Source organism: Saccopteryx bilineata, chromosome 2, assembly GCF_036850765.1.
Source record: "Saccopteryx bilineata isolate mSacBil1 chromosome 2, mSacBil1_pri_phased_curated, whole genome shotgun sequence".
Taxonomy (NCBI): Eukaryota; Metazoa; Chordata; class Mammalia; order Chiroptera; family Emballonuridae; genus Saccopteryx; species Saccopteryx bilineata.
The window spans coordinates 164,734,291-164,760,158 of NC_089491.1; the positions used below are offsets into that span (position 1 = coordinate 164,734,291).

General features: G+C 38.7%; 1 protein-coding gene across 1 annotated transcript in view; it reads right to left on the reverse strand.

Moving 5' to 3' along the window:
- The window catches only part of LEKR1 (leucine, glutamate and lysine rich 1), a 230,207-nt gene that overhangs the window by 2,323 nt on the left and 202,016 nt on the right, over positions 1-25,868 (reverse strand). The window contains 2 exon segments of the mRNA XM_066254409.1: positions 11,712-12,011; positions 24,379-24,543. Coding sequence (XP_066110506.1) covers positions 11,712-12,011; positions 24,379-24,543 — 465 coding nt within the window.

Sequence of the window (25,868 nt, forward strand, 5' to 3'; positions counted from 1 at the left end):
GAAAAGTAAAAAATGCAAATGATTTTTGAAGCTAGAAAGAACTTGAAGAGAACGTTTGATTCAATCCTTGCAGTTTGCAGATGAGGAACCCAGAACCAGGGTTCCTCAGATGGCAATGATGGGCTGGGACTGAAACCCAGAACCACCTCAACAGGGTTGCAACCTCTCTGTGCCTTGTGTTTCAGACACTATGTCTTACACAAATGTCTAATAGTGAATATCTGTAGAATCATTAAATATGTTATTATATAATTAAGGTAAACTGTAATACAGAAGGCAGATAAAATTGTTGAATTTTAAGATTAAAAGAGTAAAAGATATCAGCTATAGCATTTAAACAGTTACTTTGTACAATGCCTTTTCAATTGAACTTAAATATAATGATCATTTGCTATTCTGTAAGATATATATCAAAATAAAGAACATTTTCTGCTTTTAACTCCATTCAATAGTCATTTATCAAGTTACTAAAAGCTACAGTGGATGTAGTTTCTATCCTCAAGAAGTTTGCAGCCTCATAAGTTTGAACAGAGTTGTTTTTATGTCATCAACAGAATTTGGAGCCAAGGGTAGAAGCTGCGGGGGTAAGTCAAGGAAGCACTTTTTAAGAGCTGGAGCTCTCCAGAGGATACTCTGAAGGTCTGACTCACATTTGACTGTATCAGAGCAAATTAAGCTTCAAATTTGTGACTAAACAAGAGATCATGAAGGCCCCTTCAAATTCTGGGACTCTTCATTTTTAGTTGGAGGCCTACCCATCTTTTATCCAGGGAATTCATCAAAATGACTTCAAGGCCATAGCAAGAATTAGGTCTTGAATCTGCCTAATGTCCTGACATTGATGCCTGCAACTTGTCAGAAAAGAGTCTGAAAAGTATCAATTTAAAGTGATATCTGAATAAGTAAACACAATTAAACTGCTGTGGCATAGGATTTTTTGACCAAAAATGAACTCCCATCAGGTTAGCTTGTTTGCAAAAACAGGCAAGACATTCCCAAGTGTGACTCTCACTGGAAAGCATGCTCCTAAGGGTGCACTGACTAATCTTCTATCAGTGGAACTAAGTAATAAATTAGCATCTTCCTGTATTTGAGTGGTTTGGGATTATGGTCAAAACTCCATTCAATTCCAAACTTGGTAATCAATATTGAGGAATGTTGAGCCATTCCAGACTGACACTTCACAGTCATTCTCTATAAAGTCAGCCGTGTGTCCAGGTCACACAGAACCTCACGATGTACATATAGTATTAACATACATATGTATATTATTCATATAGCCACATTCATTTTAAGTCATGAGGGTTAATCACTTTCTTCTAGTCACCCTAACTTCGTTTTTTTGTTGTTTTTTGGGGTTTTTTGTTTGTTTTTCTTTAATAAACAAAAGAGCAAGAATTGCATTTGTGGCTTTATCACCTGGTTCTCATTAACTAACTCTACCTGAAACATTTGTTGGAAAGCAAGGGAAGAAGGGCTAGAGAAGGAGGTTAGAAGGTGCTGCACTGGGGTCCTCTCCCTGGCTACTCCAGGAACTGTGTTTGACAGAGAAAGACGAGTTATGTACCTTGCTGATAGTAACACAGCTCTAACGTGGTGGGCCTCTTTCCAGAAACCGCCTCTGAGCTGCTTGTGCCTAAATTAATTATCAAATTAATTATATCAAGCATGCAGAGGCCATGTTGTTCCAGAACACTGAAGCAAAAAAAAAAAAAAAAAAAAAAAAACACAGTAAGACATTTAATCTAGTTTTGTCCAAGTTTTCTGAACTTAATATAAACTTTCTTTTAAAAGGAAAAAAATCAATGCAGTGTTTCCTGTCTTGGTAGAATAAGCTGCCAAAATATGAATTGATTAGATTTATAAGGCATTCAATAAATTAGTATAAAAAGTCCCTTGATGAAGAAAGCTATGGGAAAGAATTAATTTAATTTGACTATATAAAATTAAAAAATGGATATCAATTAACAATGAGGTCAATAAATTAATGAAATGAAAAATAGGTGTACCAATATGGAAAGGTAAAGTGATAGGTGATATGATGACAAGAGCTCTCATTTAAAGAAAAATAAAATTTAATCCATTTACTAAGATTAAATTCAGATCTTAAAGGAAAGAAATAGTGCTCTACAGAAAACGTTCAAAGCAAATCACTTAAAAGCTATATCAGGCAAGTGACACCCCTCTAAAAGAAGTAAAAACATAAAATGAACCCAAAGGTGTCCCCATAGCAAGTATGATGACAGCAAAGTGCCTGCCAACTCCCGACTAAACTTCGGAAGAACTGCTGACCATTTCAGTCTGGGGCCCACTGCTCTGTAATTCATCCTTCTTTAAGGCTATTAGCTTCCAGAAAAAAAAGGACAAATTCTTTTCTATTACTTCCCAAACCAGAGGATCTCTGAACCAAAAGCATGATCAAAGTTAGGACTTTTATTTTTATCTGTTTCCCAAACATTATGAAGTCTCAGATGAATCCCACAATATTTGCATATCCTTTGCAACATTATAATTCAGTGATGTACAACAAACAGCTCCTATGTTATCCTTTATTCAATCAGGAAGTAAAAAAGTAGAAATAGAACACATCAAGTTTAGGGGATTGCTATTTCAAGGGAAGAGTGTGACAGGGTGTGACAAGCATGCACATGGTCATGGCCAGAATCATTAAGAAACATTAATGGAAAAATTTCATCATATGTGGAAAAGAATCATTCAGCTCATGCTTAGATTTCTGTAGCAATTTAGGCAAACTGTTTGCCTTTCTTAGTCGTCTTTTTGGGAGGTTATGTTGTTGCAGGATTTTATTATGTGTTTGTATTGAACAACGTGGGAAAATGTATAATATAGAATATATTCAGCACACTTGAAAATCATGGGCATGAGAATAATCAGTGAAGCCATATCATCGTAAATGTTTTAGGCCAGAGGTAGTCAACCTTTTTATACTTACTGCCCACTTTTGTATCTCTGTTAGTAGTAAAATTTTCTAACTGCCCACCTGTTCCACAGTAATGGTGATTTATAAAGTAGGGAAGTAACTTTATAAAATTCATAAAGCAGAGTTACAGCAAGTTAAAGCATATAGTAATAATTACTTACCAAGTACTTTATGTTGGATTTTCACTAAGTTTGGCAGAATAAATCTTTATAAAATAACTTTCTATAGTTAAATCTATCTTTTTATTTATACTTTGGTTGCTCCGCTACCACCCACCATGAAAGCTGGAACGCCCACTAGTGGGCAGTAAGGACCAGGTTGACTACCACTGCATTAGGCAAAGTTATCATTGGTCATATTTTAGCTTGGTAAAATGGTATCACTGGGTTGCAACTAAACTAAGTCAAGATGAACAGGGAGACATAAGCCCAGTGAAGATGGGACAGTGGGGTTTTCGAGACAGAGTATGCAGTGAAAGCAAACACTTTAGGGCATTGAGAGAGGGAGAGGCACATCTTGGAATGACACATGGCTTAGGGTGCACCAGGAGGGGAGAAACCAGAACGAGGCAGGGAGGATGGACAGGGTCAGTTCAAGGATGGCTTTGGTAACATTCTGATACTAGAGTTTCAATTTAATTCCGAGGGCCATATTGAGTCATGGAAAGGTTGATTTTTAAGTAGGGGGCTGGCATGGTCAAATTTAGATTAAAGGAAGATCCCTTTGCCAGCTCTTTGGAAAATGGCCTTGAGTGAGGGCTAGATGGGAGAAAGGGAAGGTAGTAGGAGGCCAAAGTTTTTATGGAGAAGGTTCCTATCCTCTGCAGCCCCAGGTTAGGCGAGAGAGTAGCATTCCTGGGTCCTTAAGCTGTGCCACTCAGTGGAGGGCATTATCTGTACACATGTCTACGGCATGTTCAGATGAAGGCCACTTTGAATGGGCTTAAAAATATGGCTCAGTTGTAGTCCCCCTGGGTAAGCAAATGTCAAAATAAAAATATAAATTGGCTCACCATCTGTTTGAAAATTTTAACAAGGACTATTTTCTCCACTCTTCGTAATGTAAGGGTGGTTTATTTTTATGTTTGTTTTTATTTTTATCCTTAGAGACAGCTGGATTGCTTTTGACAGTGGAAGAAGCAAGAGAAGGCTTTGCTGGTAACTTGATCATTCTGAAGGTGAGAATCTGATGTGATAGGAATCAGCTGTATTTGGCATAATTTGGGTGATGGAATATGTTGGGAAAGCAAGTCCTCAGAGAAGAACAAGCACTGATGGATGTCTTTGTTTGATCTTTACATTCAGTGAGGTCTGAACCAGTTAGGTTACAGTTTCCACCAATCCAAATGGGTAAGAGAATGGCCAGCCAGCTGGGAAAGGAGCTGAGGTGAAAGGAAACTGTGGGAAAGGTGTGGAAACCACAAAGATGACTAGAAGTTTGCAAGGGAAGTGCCCAAATGTCCATTTAACACTTCTGCCCTGGCCTGACCAGGTGGTGGCACAGTGGATAGAGTGTTGGATTGGGATGTGGAGGACCCAGGTTCGAGACCCTGAGGTCACCAGCTTGAGCATGAGCTCATCTGGTTTGAGCAAAAGCTCACCAGCTTGGACCCAAGGTCGCTGGCTCAAGCAAAGGGTCACTCGGTCTGCTGAAGGCCCGTGGTCAAGGCACATATGAGAAAGCAATCAATGAACAACTAAAGTGTTGCAACAAAAAACTGATGACTGATGCTTCTCATTTCTCTGTTCCTGTCTGTCTGTCCCTATCTATCCCTCTCTCTGACTCTCTCTCTGTCTCTGTAAAGACAAACAAACAAACAAACAAACAAACAAAAACTTCTGCCCTGGAGGTAAGGGGGGAAGGCATTGGAGAAAGGGAGCATGGGGGGTATCCAGGGGAACACGGCGGTGGCAGGGGAGATATATTCGGTGGGACACTTGAATCTATGTAAACACAATAAATTAAAATCAATAAAATTAAAAAAAAAGACTTCTGCTCAAGTAATCTGATCAGCTCAAAACACTACAGAAAAACATGGAAACTGCCCTTTGGTAAGGCAGAAATGAGAATCTAAAAGATTTACAGGAAAAAAGTATAATGGACATCAAGCAAGTTATTCTTAAAACTGTATTTCTATGCTTGTAAACACAGTGAACACTGTGAAACAACTATGGCAGACATACTAGAACAGAAGTAAAAACAGGGAAATAATTCTTGGACCAATCTCTCTCAAGAGCAGATTTTGAGAATGGGCAGGGAGAGAGCATGAAGACATCGTGTTCAGAATTTACTTTCCTAAGTCAATGATCTCATTTTCATTAAGACTTAGTACTAATGAAGCACAATGAAAAACAACTTCTTTATACTTTTTCTCCTTTTATTAGTTTTCTGGCATTGATACCAGGCGTGATGGCTGACTGTCTCCAACATGTAGGAGGTGGTCTTGCCTGGCTCTCCCTCTGTGGCTGGAGACTCCGGCTGAGCTTCATGCCCCAAGTCTAAGGTTCTCGGATTGTCAGTTCAACCATCCTCCCTGCCAACCAATCCTAGGAATAGTTCCTGCCCCTTAAAACTTCGTTGACATTCTCCGGTTCCCTACAGAGCCAGAGTTCAGGGAGCCTCATTGTACCCCTTTGCTCTTTGGAAGAGACTCAGATTCTAAATTTATTCAGTCCCCAGGTTGAGAACCACTCATTTGTTATTTTACTAGCTGCTGCTTTGGTTTCTCAGAAATGGGATTACCAGAGAAACATATGCCATTTTTTCAATATCAATTAAACATGCAAACGCAGCAAAGGCAGAGTCTGAAACCAAGCAAATCCCTCTGGCAAAAAAGCTATTTGTGTTTGCAATTGCCAGGCATTCCTAAAATTTAACTTAGAGTTTACATAAATCCATCCTTGCCACGTTAGTAAACTTTCCTAAATAAATGGGTTTCCTTTATGTTTAAATAGATTTTACATTAGGAAAATATTCAAAAAACATCAAATAGTTTTAAAGTCATCCATGATCCCAAACTTTAAAAAGTGTTTAAGAAGTGAAATCTCTGCATCTCTTCCTACCCGACAGTGGTATCCACTGCACACATTTAGGAAAATCCTTCCTGCACTTTTTGCTGTCATCTCTCTGTATCTGTTACCCTAGAGTGAAATATATGCACTCTCCTTTCTTGACTTTCAAACAAGAACAGAACCATGATGTAAAGAGATGGTCAAGTGAACCAACAGAAACAGCTGTTGTAAAGAAAGCAAATGCATACTTATAATCCATTAGCCACAATTTTGATAACCAAAAAACTCTGAACAGAAAAATTTGTGTAGCTCATAACATTTGGTATTAAAATCTGACCAGACATATAATATAATTTTTATTTGTTTCACTCAGTGGGGTCACCCCCATGCTTTGCTGCAAAAATACTAGTGCAGTGCCTGGGGAGGGCTGCCCTCGATTTCTGGGGCATATGCACTTTACTAACTTTCTAAGATTCACTATAATTTGAATTCTAAAACCTATCTGAAACCAAAGTTTTTGTAGAAGGAATGGCGGCCCTGTATAAGTTCCATGTTCCCTTTTTAAATACTTTCTTTCCTTTAAGGATATTATGTTCTTTTTTGCAGTTTATTTTTGCTTCCCACATTGTTTTGCATAATTTTCTTCTTTGTTTTCTTTGCATTTGTTTGATCCTGGTTTCTGTCTTTCATATTAGAGGTGTTCCTCTAATGTTTGGTGATCTTTGCCTTTTTGATCTTAACAATGGGTCTCCAAAATGTTCCTGGGAGTTCTGTGTGCATAGGTAAGGGCTATGGATTAGTCTACTTCTCAGTGGGTAGACTGGGCAGGGATATAGTCATTTCATGGGAGACCCCAATTGTTAATATTCATAATTCTTTTCTTTTGAGCCAGCTCATCTCTCCAGAGAGGGCTCTTCCAATTTCCTGCCTATTGATATATTATAAGCCTGGCTGTCTGTGTTCTAGGAAGTAAGTGTGTGAAGTGGACTAGAAGGTTTCCTCCTTTAATATATATACTTTGACTCTAGCCTTAACCCATTCTCTGCTGTTGTGTATCCTTAGGTCCAAAGCCTCTTGCATTCAGTTTTTCTAGTTGTAAACCTTTGGTAGCCTGCCAGGATAGTGAATAGGGACAGTTTAGGGGTTAGGGAGGGCATCTGAGCATCTGTCTGCTCCTTTTCCAATCATTCAAACAGTTATGTTTTCAAATCCACTCTTCTCTCCCTTTCAGAGGTATCTGATGTCTCTAATTCTTGAGCCTGTCCAGTATCATGACACATAATTGGGTTTGCTCCTTCTTGGATTTCACCCCCTCCCCCACTCCCCAGAGGCATTATTAGGTTTCAACATCCTATCACCTGATAATCGCCTCTCAGCATATTTCACATCTCATTTTCCAAAATTTAATAGATGTCTTTTTCATTTAATGTCAACTTCTCTCTTGTTTTCTTTTCCTTATGAATTATTCACTTTTCATTAATTTACTGTCATTTTAGTGGTGTTTCTGGATGAAGTAAAGATAAACATATGTATTCAATTCTCCATGTTTAACAAAAGCATTCCTTTCTAGTTTTGAATATATTTGACTTTCATTAAATAGCTGCAGGAAGTGGTTTGCCCCTTTGTTTTTTATTTTGTTTGTTTGTTTGTTTTAATCTACAGCCTTAAGACAATAAAAATACTGAACTCTCTGCACTGGTTTTCCTTTGGTAGATACACATGAACTGTTTTTGTTCATTGTTTTGTTTTGTTCTTTTAATTTACCACATTCTTTTTCTGGATCACAACAAGACCAGTAACAAGCAGGCTACATTGTCTTGCTAGGTAGGATTCACCTAGTATGGAGCTAGTAGGAAGAAAAATTGGCCACTAAGAGCACATGAACTATTTTTACCTGGTTTAAATGACAACATCCTATTCTCTAACATAGCATGTTTCTTTTATAACTTCCCGCTTTTTTTTCTAATGTTGCAGTTTTTATGTGTGTGTCTGCTCCCTGTGAGGAATTTTCAGGGCCCTTTTTCACATTTATGTTTCCTGCCCAGTTTTGTTTTCCATTTTCTCTCCTTATTGGCCTGGGCCTTCTGTGGCCCCCTCTTCCTGACACAGGATGCCCGTTCTGCCCTCTAGAGGCTAGGGCCTTCCTCCTGTCCCTGAGAACTTTCTTCAAACAATGAAAAACAAAGTCCACCCATTCTCTGGCCTCTTGAACAAGAGCAGGACTTTGCTCTCCTTAATTAGCTTTCTGATTAGACCACTAATTTATCTTCATTCTAATGGGAATTTGTTCTCCACTTAAATGTGGCTTTTCTTTTCCAGAACCTAAGAAATCTCAAGTGTCTGGAACGCACGCACAGAACAGCAGTGCTCCTCACTATGCATGCTGCCACCTCTATTCTTTCTGGCTCATAACTCCTATCACTTCTGTTGGCTTGTTTCCTATTTTTATAATAAATTCTGGACTTTGGCATGTTTAACCAGAGCAGTAGCCTTAATTATTTACTTTTGCCATTCAGTTATAATTATTTAACTTCTAATAGAAAATCTAGCCTAATCTCTCTTCTCTTTACCATAGCAAAAGGAAATCTGTTCCCTGGCATTGTCATTAGGTAACTTTCCCTGTGGGACAATCCCTTCCTACTCCCCAGTAATGATCCATAATCATTTATATACCATCTCAGTGAAATGTAACTTTCAAGTCTGCTTTAGAAAATAAAAATAAAACTTCATCCCTATGTGACTTTCCTTTTATAAATAATGAGCAGTAAGAGCTCCAAGTGTAGCTCCTTTTGTCTGAAAACTACACTCACTCTTCATTTTTATCTAGTTTCTCTTGCCAAAATCACCTTCAGAGGCCCTGAGGTTGGTAGCCCTAATATTGTCCTGTATCCCTGCTCTCTCGCTGTTCATACTCATGTGCAATTTCTTCACTTTGACTGGGGGCTGGGCTTATTGAGTCATTTATGATGAGTAGAATACACCAGAGTAATGGGATGTCACTTCTGGGATTAGATTATAAAAAGACTTTGACTCCCTGGATAGGTAGCTCAATTGATTGAGGCATCGTCCTGATAAGCCAAGGTTGTGGGTTTGATCCCAAGTTAGGGCACATATAAGCAGCAACCAATAAATGCATAAATAAGTGGAACAACAAATCAATGTTTCTCTCTCTATCTATCTCTCTTCCTCCTCTCTCTCTAAAAATCAATATGTAAATTTTAAACATTAAAAAAAAGGAGACTGTAGCTTCCATCTTGGACACCCTCTTTCATACTTTTGTTTGTGCTCACTTGGCTGCTCTGAGGGAAGCTAGCCGCCAGGTGGTGAGCTGGTCTGGGCACTGGCCATGTAAGGGACTGAGGAAGGCCTCTGACTTCTACAAGGTGCTGAGACTCTGAGCAAAAGAACCCATGACAAAAGAATCCTGATAAAAACCACAAAGTGAACCTGGAAGTCAGTCAGCCAAGATGAGCCTTTGGATGAGACTGCAACCCCTGACAACCTGACACCAATTTCTTGAGAGGCCTTGAGCCAAAGGCACTCAGCTAAGCCACATTCAAATCCATGACCCACAGAAATTATGAGATAACAAATGTTTGTTGTTTGAAGCCACTGAATTTGAGGATAACTTATTGTGCAACAATGGGAAAATGATATAGGCCTTTAGGGTCAAATTTTTTTTTAGCTTTAGTGTATGTTTTTTATATAATAAGTTTCTGTTTAGGTCATTCCTTCCTCTTGATGTCAATTTAGTTACTCCTATAAAACTCTTTAAATTCCTTTTCGAGAGCAGGGAATGGTAGATGTCAGTCTTGTTTATAACTGCGTATTTAGTACCCAGCACAGGACCTGACACCTGCATAGATTCTCAAGATGTATTTTCTGAATTTGACCCTTCTGTCTTTTTCTACTTGCCCTCGTTTATAAGTTACTCTTCATTTTTCCATATTGTGATTTCTTTTGGGATTTAAGAGTTATAAAACCTGCTGGTCAAGTTCCCTTGACCTTTTTCTCCTTGAACTGCTGTGCCTCCTTCTAGAACCGCATCCCCACTCTCCTCCTTAGAGTTTCTCTGGCAGGGGGCTGCCTGGGCGGTCTCCACTCCTGTCTGCACTGGGGAAGCAGCCCCCTTCACCGCAGGAGCCACACTGCTGTGCTTTAACAGGAGACCCTCCGACATCGGAGCCCCTGACCACCTGGCAGGATAAGCAGTGTGTTTACTGTTATTTTAAAAGTTGTTTTTTTTTTTTTAAAAAAAGAGGACTGGAGATGTGGTAAGACTGGAGATCAGTTTGAAATTTAGACGTGGAATCACTATAATGCAGGCTTCCTGAAAGAGGGAACATTGTGTTCCTGAAGATTCATATTTGAATCATGCTGTGTGATCTTCTGGAAATTACTGAACCTTCTTGAGTCAGTTCCTCATCTGTACCATGGAAATCATTTCTACTTTATCAGACTGTTCAAGCAATGCTCTTGAGCTGGTATTCTGTCCATTCCCATTTTAAATTAACTTACTTTTATAACTCTTTTCAATAGATGCATTTATAATTATAATGATGGCATATACTTTTTATTTTGCTTGATAATTTAAATATAGGAAGAACAAGATATATTTATTTAATTATTAATAATCAATGTTATTCTAGCACTTTCTTTTTATTCCTTTATTAGATACCCAGACAACCAACAAAAGAATTACTTGTTATTAGCATTCAGAATCTTCCTCCATTTATCTTTATTTGCTGTACTGTCATAAATGGGATCGAATATTCTGATATGACATAACTTTGGTGATTAGACAATAGACTGATTGCTCTGCTGTCTTAGTTTAGGTTGCTATAACAAAGTACCATAGACTGGGTGGCCCAAACAACAAACAAAATTATTTCTCACAGTTCTAGAGGCTGGGAAATCCACAATCAAGTCAAAGACAAATTTGGTGTCTGATGCAGGCCTGTTTCCTAGTTCATAGATGCCCTCTATTCATGTCTTCACATGGCAGAAGGGATGAGGGAGCTCTCTGGATCTCCTTTTGTAAGGACACTAATCCTGTGGGGAAATGCTGTGCCTTCCTGATTAAATACGCCCAAAGTCCTTACCTCTTAACGACCATCTCAGTGGGAGTTAGGTTTCATGAATTTTTAGGGGACACAAGCATTCAGTATATAGCATCCACCATTTCTAACCAGCTTAGCAGTTCAGAAATAAGATATTGTTAGAAAAAAATTTAAATCAAAATATACCTACTCCAGTTTAAATAAAAACATTGTGCAAATAATCACACATACATAAGAAAGAAGACCAACACATGTAAATTACCTTATATATTTAGGGTGAAAGAAAGATAAATCCCTAAAGAGAAATTATGTTTAAGATATACTGTCCAAATATTATTTGAACTAAAGCAGCCAGTGCTCTAAAAGTTTTTTTTTTGCAAAGACAATGTCAAAACAACAGGATGTATAAAGATACTAGTCTTAGTGGTTTTAAATGATGTTTTGCAACACGGTAGAACTGGGTGCTGAGAAAACCTTAGAGATTATATAGTTCAATGTATTCATTTTACAGAAAAATAAACGCCAGGGTTAAGTGACTGTCCAGTTAAGGACAAAACCAGGATGTGACCCCAGATCTCTGACTAACAGTCCAGAACGTTTTACATGACACCAAGCTGCCTTTATATTTTAGCTTGTTTGTTTTTTGAAAGAACACATGCTTTTTCTCTGAGTGCAATGGTGCCATTGTCCGTGTCCTACCTCTTCCTGGGACTGGCGGAACTGCTGTATCAGCTGTGTCTGTGCTAGCATTACTCTTTCCAGTTCATCTGACTTCTGTTTCATTTCCTTCCTTAAGTCCTCTAAAATAAAATCACTATTGTCAATTTCCTTCTTCAAGTGAGATTCAAATTCTGCAACCAAAGTTTTAAGGTTTTCAATTTCCTTCTCCTTTGACTCAGATTCTTCTGTATATTGGACACGGGATTCATGGAATTTTTTTTCAAGAGTTGCTACTTCCAGCCTTAGCTCTCTTGTAGCGCCTGTGATTAAGTCAGATATCTGTAAGATAAATCCTGTATTAGTTTTTAGGCAATATATCTAGGTAGCCACACAGGTCTTATGGTTTTAAGAGGTTTACTCAGTCTAAATAATCAGTGTACTCTGCTGATCAGATGGAAACAAATCCCGTGACATGTAGGATTTTCTTTGTAAAATTTAAGACTAAAACTTTCATTTTTATCACCTTAGATAGAATTGCATCAATCACTTGAGCATCCTTGGAAATATATAAATCTCTGTAACTGGATTAAGCTACCAAGAATAGCTCAAGTTTTGATTGGGTACGTGCTAGACTCTTTATAAGGTAGCTTGGTGAGTTAAAAATGCCTGATGTGGCCCTGGCCGGTTGGCTCAGTGGTAGAGCGTCGGCCTGGTGTGCAGAAGTTCGATTCCCGGCCAGGGCACATAGGAGAAGCACCCATCTGCTTCTCCACCCCTTTCCCTCTCCTTCCTCTCTGTCTCTCTCTTCCCCTCCCGCAGCCGAGGCTCCATTGGAGCAAAGATGGCCCGGGCGCTGGGGATGGCTCCTTGGCCTCTGCCCCAGGCGCTAGAGTGGCTCTGGTCGCAACAGAGCGACGCCCCGGAGGGGCAGAGCGTCACTCCCTGGTGGGCGTGCCGGGTGGATCCCGGTCAGGCGCATGCGGGAGTCTGACTGTCTCTCCCTGTTTCCAGCTTCAGAAAAATACAAAAAAAAAAAAAAAATGCCTGATGCTTGGGGATGCACACAGGGGAACACAGCAGTTATATTTTACTCATACCATCCAATGAGTTTTCCTTTGGCATTTCTTTCTTGTATATAATGACTGGAGGTACCTCAGGTACTACACCGTCTAGAGCAGTACTGCCCAACAGGGCTTTCTGTGATAATAGCAGTAGTCCGTGATACCCAATATGATAGCCAAATAGCCACATGTGCTATTGACAGTGGTGTACTGCTCAATGTTTAATAACTGACTCAAAAACACACACAAGCCAGATCTGCATCTAATCTTCACAGCATAAATACATTCCCTGTGACCAAGTCCCAGCTACCAAAGTGATGTCACCTATCACTGAACTGGGAAAAGAGGCAGCCAGTAGGCTCTTGCTTGCCGGTACTGGCTGATGAGCATTTGCAATGTGGCTAATGTGACTGAGGAGCTGAATTTTTAATTTGATTTTAAGTAATCACATGTGGCTATCATATTATATAGTACAATTCTAGAGGGTTCCAGAATACTTTAAAATATACTGCTTTCCAAGGCAGTACCTCTAGATGAAAGGAAGAGAGAATAACTTGGAGAAGCTTTTCCTCATAGTCATGAAAGTCTTTAGAAGGGAAAAGACTGCTTGTTTTTTCTCCCCTTAAAAACAAAACAAAAGGCCAAAAACAAAGCAAAAACAGCAAAGCTGCTTCTAATGAAATGTATTCTTATTATTTATGCTATGGATATTGTCATATAATAAATATTAGTACTACAAAAACACCAACTCATGGAGAATCTAGAAAACATTCAGAGACCAAAGTTCCAAGAATTTTGTGAACTATTACTTAAGAATTAAATATCCAAAATTTGTTCCAAATGTTAAATTTACATTAAGAATAACTTTTACAAGAAATCTGTTTACTACAATTAGTACTTCTATAAATTAAATTAATATTTTTAAAAATTATTTTAAATTTAAAAATTTTTTTTAATTCAGTGAGAGGAGGGAAGGCAGAGACAGACTCTCACATGTGCCCTGATGGGGATCCACCTGGCAAGCCCACTAGGGGGTGATGCTCTGCCCACTTGGGGCCATTGCTCCGTTGCTCAGCAACCAACCTCTTCTTAGTGCCTGAGGCAGAGGCAATGCAGCCATTCTCAGCACCCACAGTCAACTCACTCCAATCCAGCCATGGCTGCAAGAGGGGGAGAAGGAGAGAGAGAGATAGAGAGAGAAAAGCAAGAGGGGGAAGGATGGAGAAGCAGATGGGCACCTCTCCTGAGAGCCCTGACCAGAAATCAAACCCAGGACATCCACATGCCAGGCTGAGCCAACTCTACCACTGAGACAACAGGCCAGGGCCAATATTTGATTATCTTCAAATAATTCCGAAAAGAAGAGGGTCACTGCTAGGTTTGGACAGTAGTTACCATTGCCCTGAGACTTGATACTGAAATAGAGCAGGTTATCCTTGGGAGAGGAGACTCAGCCACAAATATGTTTTGATTTTTTAAAAAGAGAGTAAACATTTAAATATCAAGAGAGTTCACTTACAAAATCTGGATTTATGGCATCTCTTGAAAACCTATAATCCCTGGCAAATTGGGCCCTTCTGTTTGACATTCCCCTGTAGATGGGTCCCAGAAACATCCAAGACCCTGAGTCAGCAGTGGTGAGGTAAGGGGAGGACAGGAGGCCATAAAGGGACCATAGGTGGGGAGGGGAGCAGGGGCTAGGAACCCAGAAGCCTGTCTAGGGGAGAACTTGCTTAGGGGAGGTGGGATCTTGGGTGAGCTGAGGTTCCAAGTTCCCTGCATGTGCTCCATTGTCCCAATGGAACTTTGCTTATTAAAACACAAATTAGGCCTGACCTGTGGTGGCGCAGTGGATAAAGTGTCGACCTGGAACGCTGAGGTAGCCGGTTCAAAACCCTGGGCTTGCCTGGTCAAGGCACATATGGGAGTTGATGCTTCCTGCTCCTCCCTCCCACTTCTCTCTCTCTCTCTCTCTCTCTCTCTCTCTCCTCTCTAAAAATTAATAAAAGAAAAATTAAAAAACCCACAAATTAAAAGGTAAAATTATTAAGGATTTCAAAATAGCATATGCAGAGCATTAAATGCAAAGCTTGAAGCCTTTCTGAGTGTGAGGCCCTGTGATACTGCACTTGTCATGAACTCACATAGCTGCCCTGCCTGTTGTCCATGTGAATGAACTATTGAAAATCTGTACTATGTCCCCTGTGCACCGAAGCAGAGGCCATTAAGTCTCCTGTGATGCTTAGTTCATACAGACTGCTAATGATTTTATTCAAAATATGATTTTCTTCACTTCATCTTGGTAAATACATACACACACAGACACACACACATATACAAACACATGCACATACAACACTCAGGCCTTATAAAACCAGGGGAACTTGAACAAAACCTTGAATTATGTTAAGGAAACATTTTCAGAAATTATAAAGGTTGTTACATTTCAAAAAATTTTCCTGGGAGGATGATGTCAGAGTAATGGCGTGGTAGGAAGTGATACTGATAAATCTCCCCCAAAACTCAACAAGATCTTCAACCAGAAACAGAAAAACCTATCCTTGGAGCCTCCAGTTGTTTCACAATACACCTGAAGGTATGGTCGAGCGAAAAATTGGCTAAATATATAATCAAACCCCGAAGAAAATAGGGAGTAAGAAATGCTCTGCCTTCCTCACAAACCTAAATAGGGCTGCTTTCACTGGGAACTGAGAGTATAGAAACTAAGGCGGGCAAAGGGGGTGAATAGATCCAGGCCGCGGCACAAACGGCCGAACCAGGCTGTGGCACGGAGATCCAAACCGAGGAAAAACTGTGCCTGTGGCAACCCAGTCAATACAAGCTAACACTCGCGCCAAACCCAGACAAAAAAAGACAAGTGGGGCAGCCATTTTCCCTGATCTCCTGGTCTGTGCGTGCAGATAGTGGGTGAGAGATTCCTTTGAAAGCCCCAGGAGTGGGTGCCTGTGTTACCCCACAGACAGGCAGAGTCAGAGGCCTTTATGTGGGCTGAAAGTGGAATCTCCAGGCTACCCCAGTGCCCTGAAAAAGCCACGCACAGGGAGGGAGCGAGAGACAATTCCAACGCTGGAACTTTTCCGTGCAGGTGGGGGTTTCACTGAAAGTTTGAGACTGCCGCCTGATATCCTGGTCTGCGCAAAGATAGTAAGCGAGAGCATTGCTCCAAATGCCCCGGGAGTGGGCGCCTGCCCGTGTTACCAAACAGAGTGGCAGAGCCAGAGGTCTTTGAGTGGGCAGAAGCTCTGCCTGATTATGCTAGCAGCTCTGACTGACTGAGCCTTACCCAGAGCCCTGCGCTGAGTGGGAATAGAGTGGGGAGTTGCCAGCTCTTTGGGCCTCTTACTATCCAGGCAGAGGCAGCAGCAACCCCATAGCTGGATTATCAGGCTACTAATTGAGGAAGGAAAGAGTAGGAGAGAGGCTCTAGGAACACAGACTCTCTCACTGTCGGAGCCTATAAATGCTAATGAGCCTTGACTGCCAACAAGACTGAAGCACAATACATGACATCGCCATAGAGACTTATCAACTGCAAACCTCTACCTGAGCATGCCAAAGGGGCAGACCCTGGGGTACAGAGTCACCAACCAGGAAGAGGGAGAGAAAAGAAAAAGCAAGAAGATACATCTCAAAATCAAGAATAATCCGCAGACTTTATAACCTATCCCATTTTATTATATTTGTTTATTTGTTTCTCTTATCTTCATTCTTGATTTTTTTTTCCTCCTCCAATTTGGTCATTTAACTCTCTGCCGGTCTTACTCTCTCCTCTCCTTGAACTACACTACCCATAAGTGTTACATCTCCCATTATCTTTTCTTTCCTCTTCCTTTCTCTCTATGAGGTTGCACTCCAAAACCCTTAACTCTCTCTCTCTCTCCTTTTTTTTTCTTCTTTTAGTGATTCCCTCTTTTTTTTCTCTCTCTCTCTTTCTTTTTGCCCTCTATATTAGTTTCTTCCTTTCTCCTTTACATCTCCTCTCATTCAAACCTCAATAATGAACAAATTATCTTATCTGGGACTCAAACTTATGTTTGTGGCATTTTGGGGGGTTTTAACTTCACTTTTTTAACTCACTAGCAGTGCTCCCATCCCTGGCTCTCCATTTTATCTCGTTCTTATTCCACTAAATACAATAGTAATTTTTAAATTTGTCCCCCCATTTTCCTGTTTCCCTCTTATTTCTCTCATCATAACTCTTAGTTAACCAACATCTAAAAGCAAATCATTTTATTCTTGACCCAAATTTTTTCCTTATTTGCTTTTTGAGGGTCTTTTTTTTTCTTTTTATCTTTCTTTCTCTCTCTCTCTGGTTTGTTTGTTTTTTTTTTTTTTTTTTTTTTTTTTTTTTTTTTTTTTTGCCCCTTTATTACTTCTCCACAATTTAGGCCCTCCATTACAGGCATTGTTTGTTCTATTTAGTACAATATAATTCACAGTTCACCACAAAATTTTCTCAAGAAAGAGGGGAGAGGAGAGGAGAGGAAAAAAGGAGGGGGGGGAAAAATTTCTTTTTTTAAATTTTAATTTAATTTTATTTTTCTTTAATTATTAATTTTTTTAAAAAAACTCTTTTTTATTTTTTTATTTTTTTAACTTTTTATTTTTTATTAAATCTCACTAATACTATCAACAAAACCACCCTCAGATGCCATTAAGGAAGAGAAAATCGAATATCATGGATACAAAAGAAAGAGAGGTAACACAGATAGATGAGGAACAATCTATGGAGAAAAAAATTAATATATTGGAAACCTTGGAGTTAAACGACAGAGAATTTAAAATATAAATCCTAAATATCCTCTGAGATATACAAGAAAACACAGAAAGGCAATTTAGGGAGCTCAGAAAACAACTCAGTGAACACAAAGAATATATTTCCAAGGAAATTGAAACTATAAAAACAAATCAAACAGAGATGAAAAACTCAATTCACGAGCTGAAAAATGAGGTAACAAGCTTAACTAATAGAACAGGCCAGATAGAAGGTAGGATTAATGAAATAGAAGACAAGCAACTTGAGGCACAACAGAGAGAAGAAGAAAGAGACTCAAAAACTAAAAAAAATGAGATAGCCCTACAGAAATTATCTGACTCCATCAAAAAGAATAACATAAGAATAATAGGTATATCAGAGGGAGAAGAGAGAGAAAATGGAATGGAGAACATACTCAAACAAATAATAGATGAGAACTTTAGTTTATTATTTACTAATAATAAACTTTAGTTTATTATTAGTTTATTATTATTTCTTTCCCAAGCCTGTGGAAAGAACTAAAGCCTCAAATTCATGAAGCAAACAGAACTCTGAGTTTTCTTAACCCCAACAAACCTACTCCAAGGTACATCATAATGAAATTGGCACAGACCAACGGCAAAGAAAAAATTCTCAAGGCAGTCAGGGAAAAGAAGAATACAACATATAAAGGAAGGCCCATTAGATAATCATCAGATTTCTCAACAGAAACACTACAAGCTAGAAGAGAGTGGACCTCAATATGTAAAGTCCTGAAAGAGAGAAACTTTCAGCCACAAATACTATACCTATCAAAGCTATCCTTCAAATATGAAGGAGAAATAAAAACATTCACAGATACAGAAAAGATGAGGGAATTTATCATCAGAAAACCCCCACTATAGGAATTACTAACAGGGGTTCTCCAATCAGATACAAAGAACAAAAAAAACAAAGCTACAAGTAAAAGCTCCACCAAGAACACAATAAAACCAAATTTAAACTGTGACAACAACGAAAAAAAAGGGTGGGGGAGAGGATGGAGATTAACAGTAGCAAAGGATGATGGAGTGCAAAAGTACTCACAAAATAGTGCACTACAATGAACAGGATAGGAACCCTTTTCATTACTTAAAGGTAACCACCATTAAAAAAAACCCACCACAGAAGCACATGATTTAAAAAAGATAGCAACAGAGGAAAGATGTCTGGAATACAACCAAATAAAAACAAAAGATAGAAAAACAAAAGAGAAGGATCAAACAAGACACAAAACTTACAGAAAGCAATCTATAAAATGGCAATAGGCAACTCACAAGTGTCATTAATTACACTAAATGTAAACAGATTAAACTCACCAATAAAAAGGCACAGAGTAGCAGAATGGATTAAAAAAGAAAATCCAACTGTATGCTGCCTACAAGAAACTCATCTAAGTAACAAGGATAAAAACAAATTCAAAGTGAAAGGCTGAAAAACAATACTCTAAGCAAATAACATCCAAAAAAAAAGCAGGTGTAGCAATACTCATATCGGATAATGCTGACTACAAGACAGGAAAAGTACTCAGAGACAAAAATGGCCATTTCATAATGGCTAAGGGGACACTGAATCAAGAAGACATAACAATTCTTAATATATATGCACCAAACCAAGGAGCACCAAAATATATAAGACAGCTACTTATTGACCTTATAACAATAATTGACAAAAACACAATCATACTTGGAGACCTCAATACACCGCTGACGGCTCTAGATCGGTCATCCAAACAGAGAAAAAACAAAGACATAGTGGCCTTAAACAAAACACTAGAGCACCTGGACATGATAGACATCTACAGGACATTTCATCCCAAAATGACTGAGCATACATTTTTCTCCAGTGTACATGGATCATTCTCAAGAATTGACCATATGTTGGGCCACAAAAACATCAGCAAACTCAGAAAAATCGAAGTTGTACCAAGCATATTTTCTGATCATAAAGCCTTGAAACTAGAATTCAACTGCAAAAAAGAGGAAAAAAGTCCCACAAAAATGTGGAAACTAAACAACATACTTTTAAAAAATGAATGGGTCAAAGAAGAAATAAGTGCAGAGATCAAAAGATATATAGAGACAAATGAAAATGACAATAAAACATATCAGAATCTATGGGATGCAGCAAAAGCAGTGATAAGAGGGAAGTTCATATCACTTCAGGCATATATGAACAAATAAGAGAAAGCCCAAGTGAACCAGTTAACTTCCCACCATAAGGAACTAGAAAAAGAAGAACAAAGACAACCCAAAACCAGCCGAAGAAAGAAGATAATAAAAATCAGAGCAGAAATAAATGAAATAGAGAACAGAAAAAGTATAGAAAAAATTAATAGAACAAGGAGCTGGTTATTTGAAAAGATCAACAAAATTGACAAACCCTTGGCAAGACTTACCAAGGAAAAAAGAGAAAGAACTCATATAAACAAAATCCAAAATGAAAGAGGAGAAATCACCACAGACACCGTAGTTATACAAAAAATTATTGTAGAATACTATGAAAAACTTTATGCCACTAAATTCAACAACCTAGAAGAAATGGATAAATTCCTAGAACAATACAACCTTCCTAGACTGAGTCAAGAAGAAGCAGAATGCCAAACAGACCTATTAGTAGAGAAGAAATAGATAAAACCATTAAAAACCTCCCCCAAAATAAAAGTCCATGCCCTGACGGGTATACCAGCGAATTTTATCAAACATTCAAAGAAGACTTGGTTCCTTTTCTACTGAAAGTCTTCCAAAAAATTGAAGAAGCAATACTTCCAAACACATTTTATGAGGCAAACATAACCCTCATACCAAAACCAGGCAAGGATGGCACAAAAAAAGAAAACTACAGACCAATATCTCTAATGAATACAGATGCTAAAATACTAAACAAAATACTAGCAAATAGAATACAACAACATATTAAAAAAATAATACATCATAATCAAGTGGGATTCATCCCAGAATCTCAAGGATGGTTCAACATACGTAAAGCGGTTAACGTAATACACCATATCAACAAAACAAACAACAAAAACCACATGATTTTATCAATAGACGCAGAAAAGGCTTTCGATAAAATACAACACAATTTCATGTTTAAGACTCTCAACAAAATGGGTATAGAAGGAAAATATCTCAACATGATAAAGGCCATATATGATAAACCATCAGCTAACATCATATTAAATGGCACTAAACTGAAGGCTTTCCCCCTTAAATCAGGAACAAGGCAGGGTTGTCCACTCTCTCCACTCTTATTTAATGTGGTTCTAGAGGTTCTAGCCAGAGCAATCAGACTAGACAAAGAAATAAAAGGCATCCATATCGGAAAAGAAGAAGTAAAGGTATCACTTTTTGCTGATGATATGATCCTATACATCGAAAACCCCAAAGAATCCACAAAAAGACTACTAGAAACAATAAGCCAATACAGTAAGGTTGCAGGATACAAAATTAACATACAGAAGTCAATAGCCTTTCTATATGCCAACAATGAAACATTTGAGAACGAACTCAAAAGAATAATCCCCCTCACGATTGCAACAAAAAAAAATAAAATACTTAGCAATAAACATAACAAAGAATGCAAAGGACTTATATAATGAAAACTACCAACCATTGTTAAGGGAAATTGAAAAAGATATAATGAGATGGAAGAATATTCCTTGTTCTTGGTTAGGAAGAATAAATATAGTCAAGATGGCTATATTACCCAAAGCAATATACAAATTTAATGCAATTCCCATCAAAAGTCCAATGACATATTTTAAAGAAATGGAGCCAAAAATCATCAGATTTATATGGAAGTATAAAAAACCCCGAATAGCCAAAGCAATCCTAAAGAAAAAGAATGAAGCTGGGGGTATTACAATACCTTTCTTCAAACTATATTATAGGGCCACGACAATCAAAACAGCATGGTATTGGCAGAAAAATAGACACTCTGACCAATGGAACAGAATAGAAAACCCAGAAATAAAACCACATATATATAGTCAAATAATTTTTGATAAAGGGGCCAACAACACACAATGGAGAAAAGAAAGCCTCTTCAATAAATGGAGCTGGGAAAACTGGAAAGCCACATGCAAAAGAATGAAACTGGACTACAGTCTCTCCCCCTGTACAAAAATTAACTCAAAATGGATCAAAGATCTAAACATAAGACCTGAAACAATAAAGTACATAGAAGAAGACATAGGTACTAAACTCATGGACCTGGGTTTTAAAGAGCATTTTATGAATTTGACTCCAAAGGCAAGAGAAGTGAAGGCAAAAATTAATGAATGGGAGTACATCAGACTAAGAAGTTTTTGCTCAGCAAGAGAAACTGATAAGAAAATAAACAGAAAGCCAACTAAATGGGAAATGATATTTTCAAACAACAGCTCAGATAAGGGCCTAATATCCAAAATATACAAAGAACGCAAAACTCAACAACAAACAAGCAAACAATCCAATAAAAAAATGGGAAGAGGACATGAACAGACACTTCTCCCAGGAAGAAATACAAATGGCCAACAGATATATGAAAAGATGCTCATCTTCTTTAGTTATTAGAGAAATGCAAATCAAAACTTCAATGAGGGCCCTGGCCGGTTGGCTCAGCGGTAGAGTGTCGGCCTAGCGTGCGGAGGACCCGGGTTCGATTCCCGGCCAGGGCACATAGGAGAAGCGCCCATTTGCTTCTCCACCCCTCCGCCGCGCCTTCCTCTCTGTCTCTCTCTTCCCCTCCCGCAGCCGAGGCTCCATTGGAGCAAAGATGGCCCGGGCGCTGGGGATGGCTCTGTGGCCTCTGCCCCAGGCGCTAGAGTGGCTCTGGTCGCAATATGGCGACGCCCAGGAGGGTCGCAACATGGTGACGCCCAGGATGGGCAGAGCATCGCCCCCTGGTGGGCAGAGCGTCGCCCCATGGTGGGCGTGCCGGGTGGATCCCGGTCGGGGGCATGCGGGAGTCTGTCTGACTGTCTCTCCCTGTTTCCAGCTTCAGAAAAGAAAATGCAAAAAAAAAAAACAACAACAAAAAAAACACCTGCAATGAGAGATCACCTCACACCTATTAGATTAGCTATTATTAGAAGACAGGTAATAGCAAATGTTGGAAAGGCTGTGGAGAAAAAGGAGCCCTCATACACTGTTGGTGGGAATGTAAAATAGTACAACCATTATGGAAGAAAGTATGGTGGTTCCTCAAAAAACTTAAAGTAGAACTACCTTATGACCCAGCAATCCCTCTACTCGGTATATACCCCCCAAAACTCAGAAACATTGATATGTAAAGACACATGCAGCCCCATGTTCATTGCAGCATTGTTCACAGTGGCCAGGACATGGAAACAACCAAAAAGCCCGTCAATAGATGACTGGATAAAGAAGATGTGGCACATATACACTATGGAATACTACTCAGCCAGAAGAAATGATGACATCGGATCATTTACAGCAAAATGGTGGGATCTTGATAACATGATACGAAGTGAAATAAGTAAATCAGACAAAACCAGGAACTGCATTATTCCATACGTAGGTGGGACATAAAAGTGAGATTAAGAGATATTGATAAGAGTGTGGTGGTTACGGGGGAAGGGGGGAGAGGGAGAGGGAAAGGGGGAGGGGGAGGGGCACAAAGAAAACTAGATAGAAGGTGACAGAGGACAATCTGACTTTGGGTGATGGGTATGCAGCATAATTGAAGAACAAGATAACCTGGACATGTTATCTTTGAATATATGTATCCTGATTTATTGATGTCGCCCCATTAAAAAAATAAAATTATTAAAAAAAATTTTCCTTCATTAAAAAATATTTAAAATGAAAGAAATATTTATAATTAAAGAAGACAGGTGAAGACAGGCTTTAGTTGTTCGGAATTTTTAATTATGTAAAACACCTCATTATCTTTTGATGTTGGATATTTGATGTGTTCAAAGATCTAATTATGTTAATTATTAGTTATATAATTTATGCTGTTTAAAAAAATAAGTTTATTTATTTATTTAGACAGTTAATTTTAACGAAGTGACATTGATCAATTACAGTACATAGTTTCAGAGAAAACATCTCCAGGTTATTTTGATATTTGATTATGTTGCATATCCATCACCCAAAGTCAAATTGTCTTCCATCACCTTCTATTTGGTTTTCTTTATGCCTCTCCTCTCCCCCTACCCCTTCCTCTCCTCTCTTCCCCTTCCCCTGGTAACCACCACACTCTTGTTCATGTCCATGAATCTCAATTTTGTGTCCCACCTATGTATAGAATCATACAGTTCTTAGTTTTTTCTGATTCACTTATTTCACTCAGTATAATGTTATCAAGGTTCATCCATGTTGTTGTAAATGATCCTATGTCATCATTTCTATGGCTGAGTAGTATTCCATAGTATATATGTACCACATCTTTTTTATCCAGTCATCTATTGAAGGGGTTGTTGGTTGTTTCCATGTCTTGGCCACTGTGAATAATGCTGCGATGAACATGGGGCTGCACGTGTCTACCAATGTTTTTGAGTTTTGGGGGTATATACCCAGTAGAGGGATTGCTGGGTCAAATGGCAGTTCTATTCTTAAGTTTTTGAGGAACCATCATACTTTCTTCCATAATGGTTGTACTAAATAAGTTTATTTTTATTTTTAAAAATTCTATACATAGGTGGGTTGCATGCTTCTACAATTTATCTGAGTTCCTCATTCTGGAGAGTCTCTGAACCTTCTACCTCTGTGCCTGAGACCAAGGCACAGCAACCAAGAGGAAAACTGCCCAAGTTATAAACACTGTAGTTTTCTTAGGAGGAAATAACCAACATCTGTAGTTTTAAACCCATTAAATAATAATGATAATCATGATGACAGACCTTCATTTGTAGCTCCTCTTGTTCTTTCTTATGCTTTTTGATTATTTCTTGTTGTTTTTCCTTTTCAATATCAAGTTCCAGTTTAACTTCTTGCCTAAAGAGAAGAGCTTGCTCTGTAAAGTCAACTAAATGTTGGGCTCTTTCTTTGGAGAGTTCAGTTTCAATCTAGGAGATAGCATTTAACACACATATAAAGCATTTTACCTCAGAATAAGTAAATTAAACTTGTTTTCAGACTAATATTTTTTTGTCCTGGCTGGATGGCTCACTTGGCTGGCGCATTGTCTTGCAATGCAGAGGTGACTGGTTCAGTCCTTGGCTGGGGCACATACAGAAACAGATTAATGCTTCTGTCTCCCCCTTACTCCCTTCCTCTCTGTATTCAATAAAAATAAAAAATTTAAAAAATAGGAACAAATAAAGACAAAAAAGGCAACAGACTAATATTTTTTTAAAATTCTAATTCTAATATTAATTTTAAAAATTAATCTAAATTTTAATATTTTTAAAAAATCTGACTTAGAACTGAGGCCAGAAAAAATTGACCTTAGGTCAAATATTTCAAGATCTTCTGAGACCTTCTAAAACCTGAAAAATGAGTAGAGAAATTAAGATGACACATTATGACAGTTCTGAGAAAGACTAAAAAGCTTTGTCTTTTATACATTCACACCATAAACTCAGTCCTTGCCAGTAACTCTAATTTTAAAAAAGAAAATGAAGATTTTGAGGCCCTTAGACTAAATTCTGAAAGCTTTGAGGGGCTACAAAGTATAAATGTTGAGTTTTTAATGGCTCTTTTGTGATGAAGACCATAGAAAGTGTTGGAGTCATAGATGATCATTTTCATGTGATTGAGGCAAGAAGGCACTTTAAGGAAAGCATAGGTCAGTTGATGTCTGTATCCATATTTTGACTCAGATAGAGTTACAATGCTGGAAAGATCCTTACAAATCCCTTAGTTCAACTTCTGAAGCTTCCATGAATTGTAGAAGGAATAAACAAGGACTTTGATTTAGATGAAGTTGAGTTTATTTTTTATTTATTTATTTTGTATTTTTCTGAAGCTGGAAACGGGGAGAGACAGTCAGACTCCCGCATGCACCCAACCGGGATCCACCCGGCACGCCCACCAGGGGCAACGCTCTGCCCACCAGGGGGCGATGCTCTGCCCCTCCGGGGCATCGCTCTGCTGAGACCAGAGCCACTCTAGCACCTGGGGCAGAGGCCAAGGAGCCATCCCCAGCGCCCGGGCCATCTTTGCTCCAATGGAGCCTTGGCTGCGGGAGGGGAAGAGAGAGACAGAGAGGAAGGAGGCAGGGGTGGGGGAATGGAGAAGCAAATGGGCGTTTCTCCTATGTGCCCTGGCCGGGAATTGAACCTGGGTCCCCCACACGCCAGGCTGACGCTCTACCGCTGAGCCAATCGGCCAGGGCCTGAAGTTGAGTTTAAATCCTGATTCTGACACTTTTTAAGTTATCTAATATTAA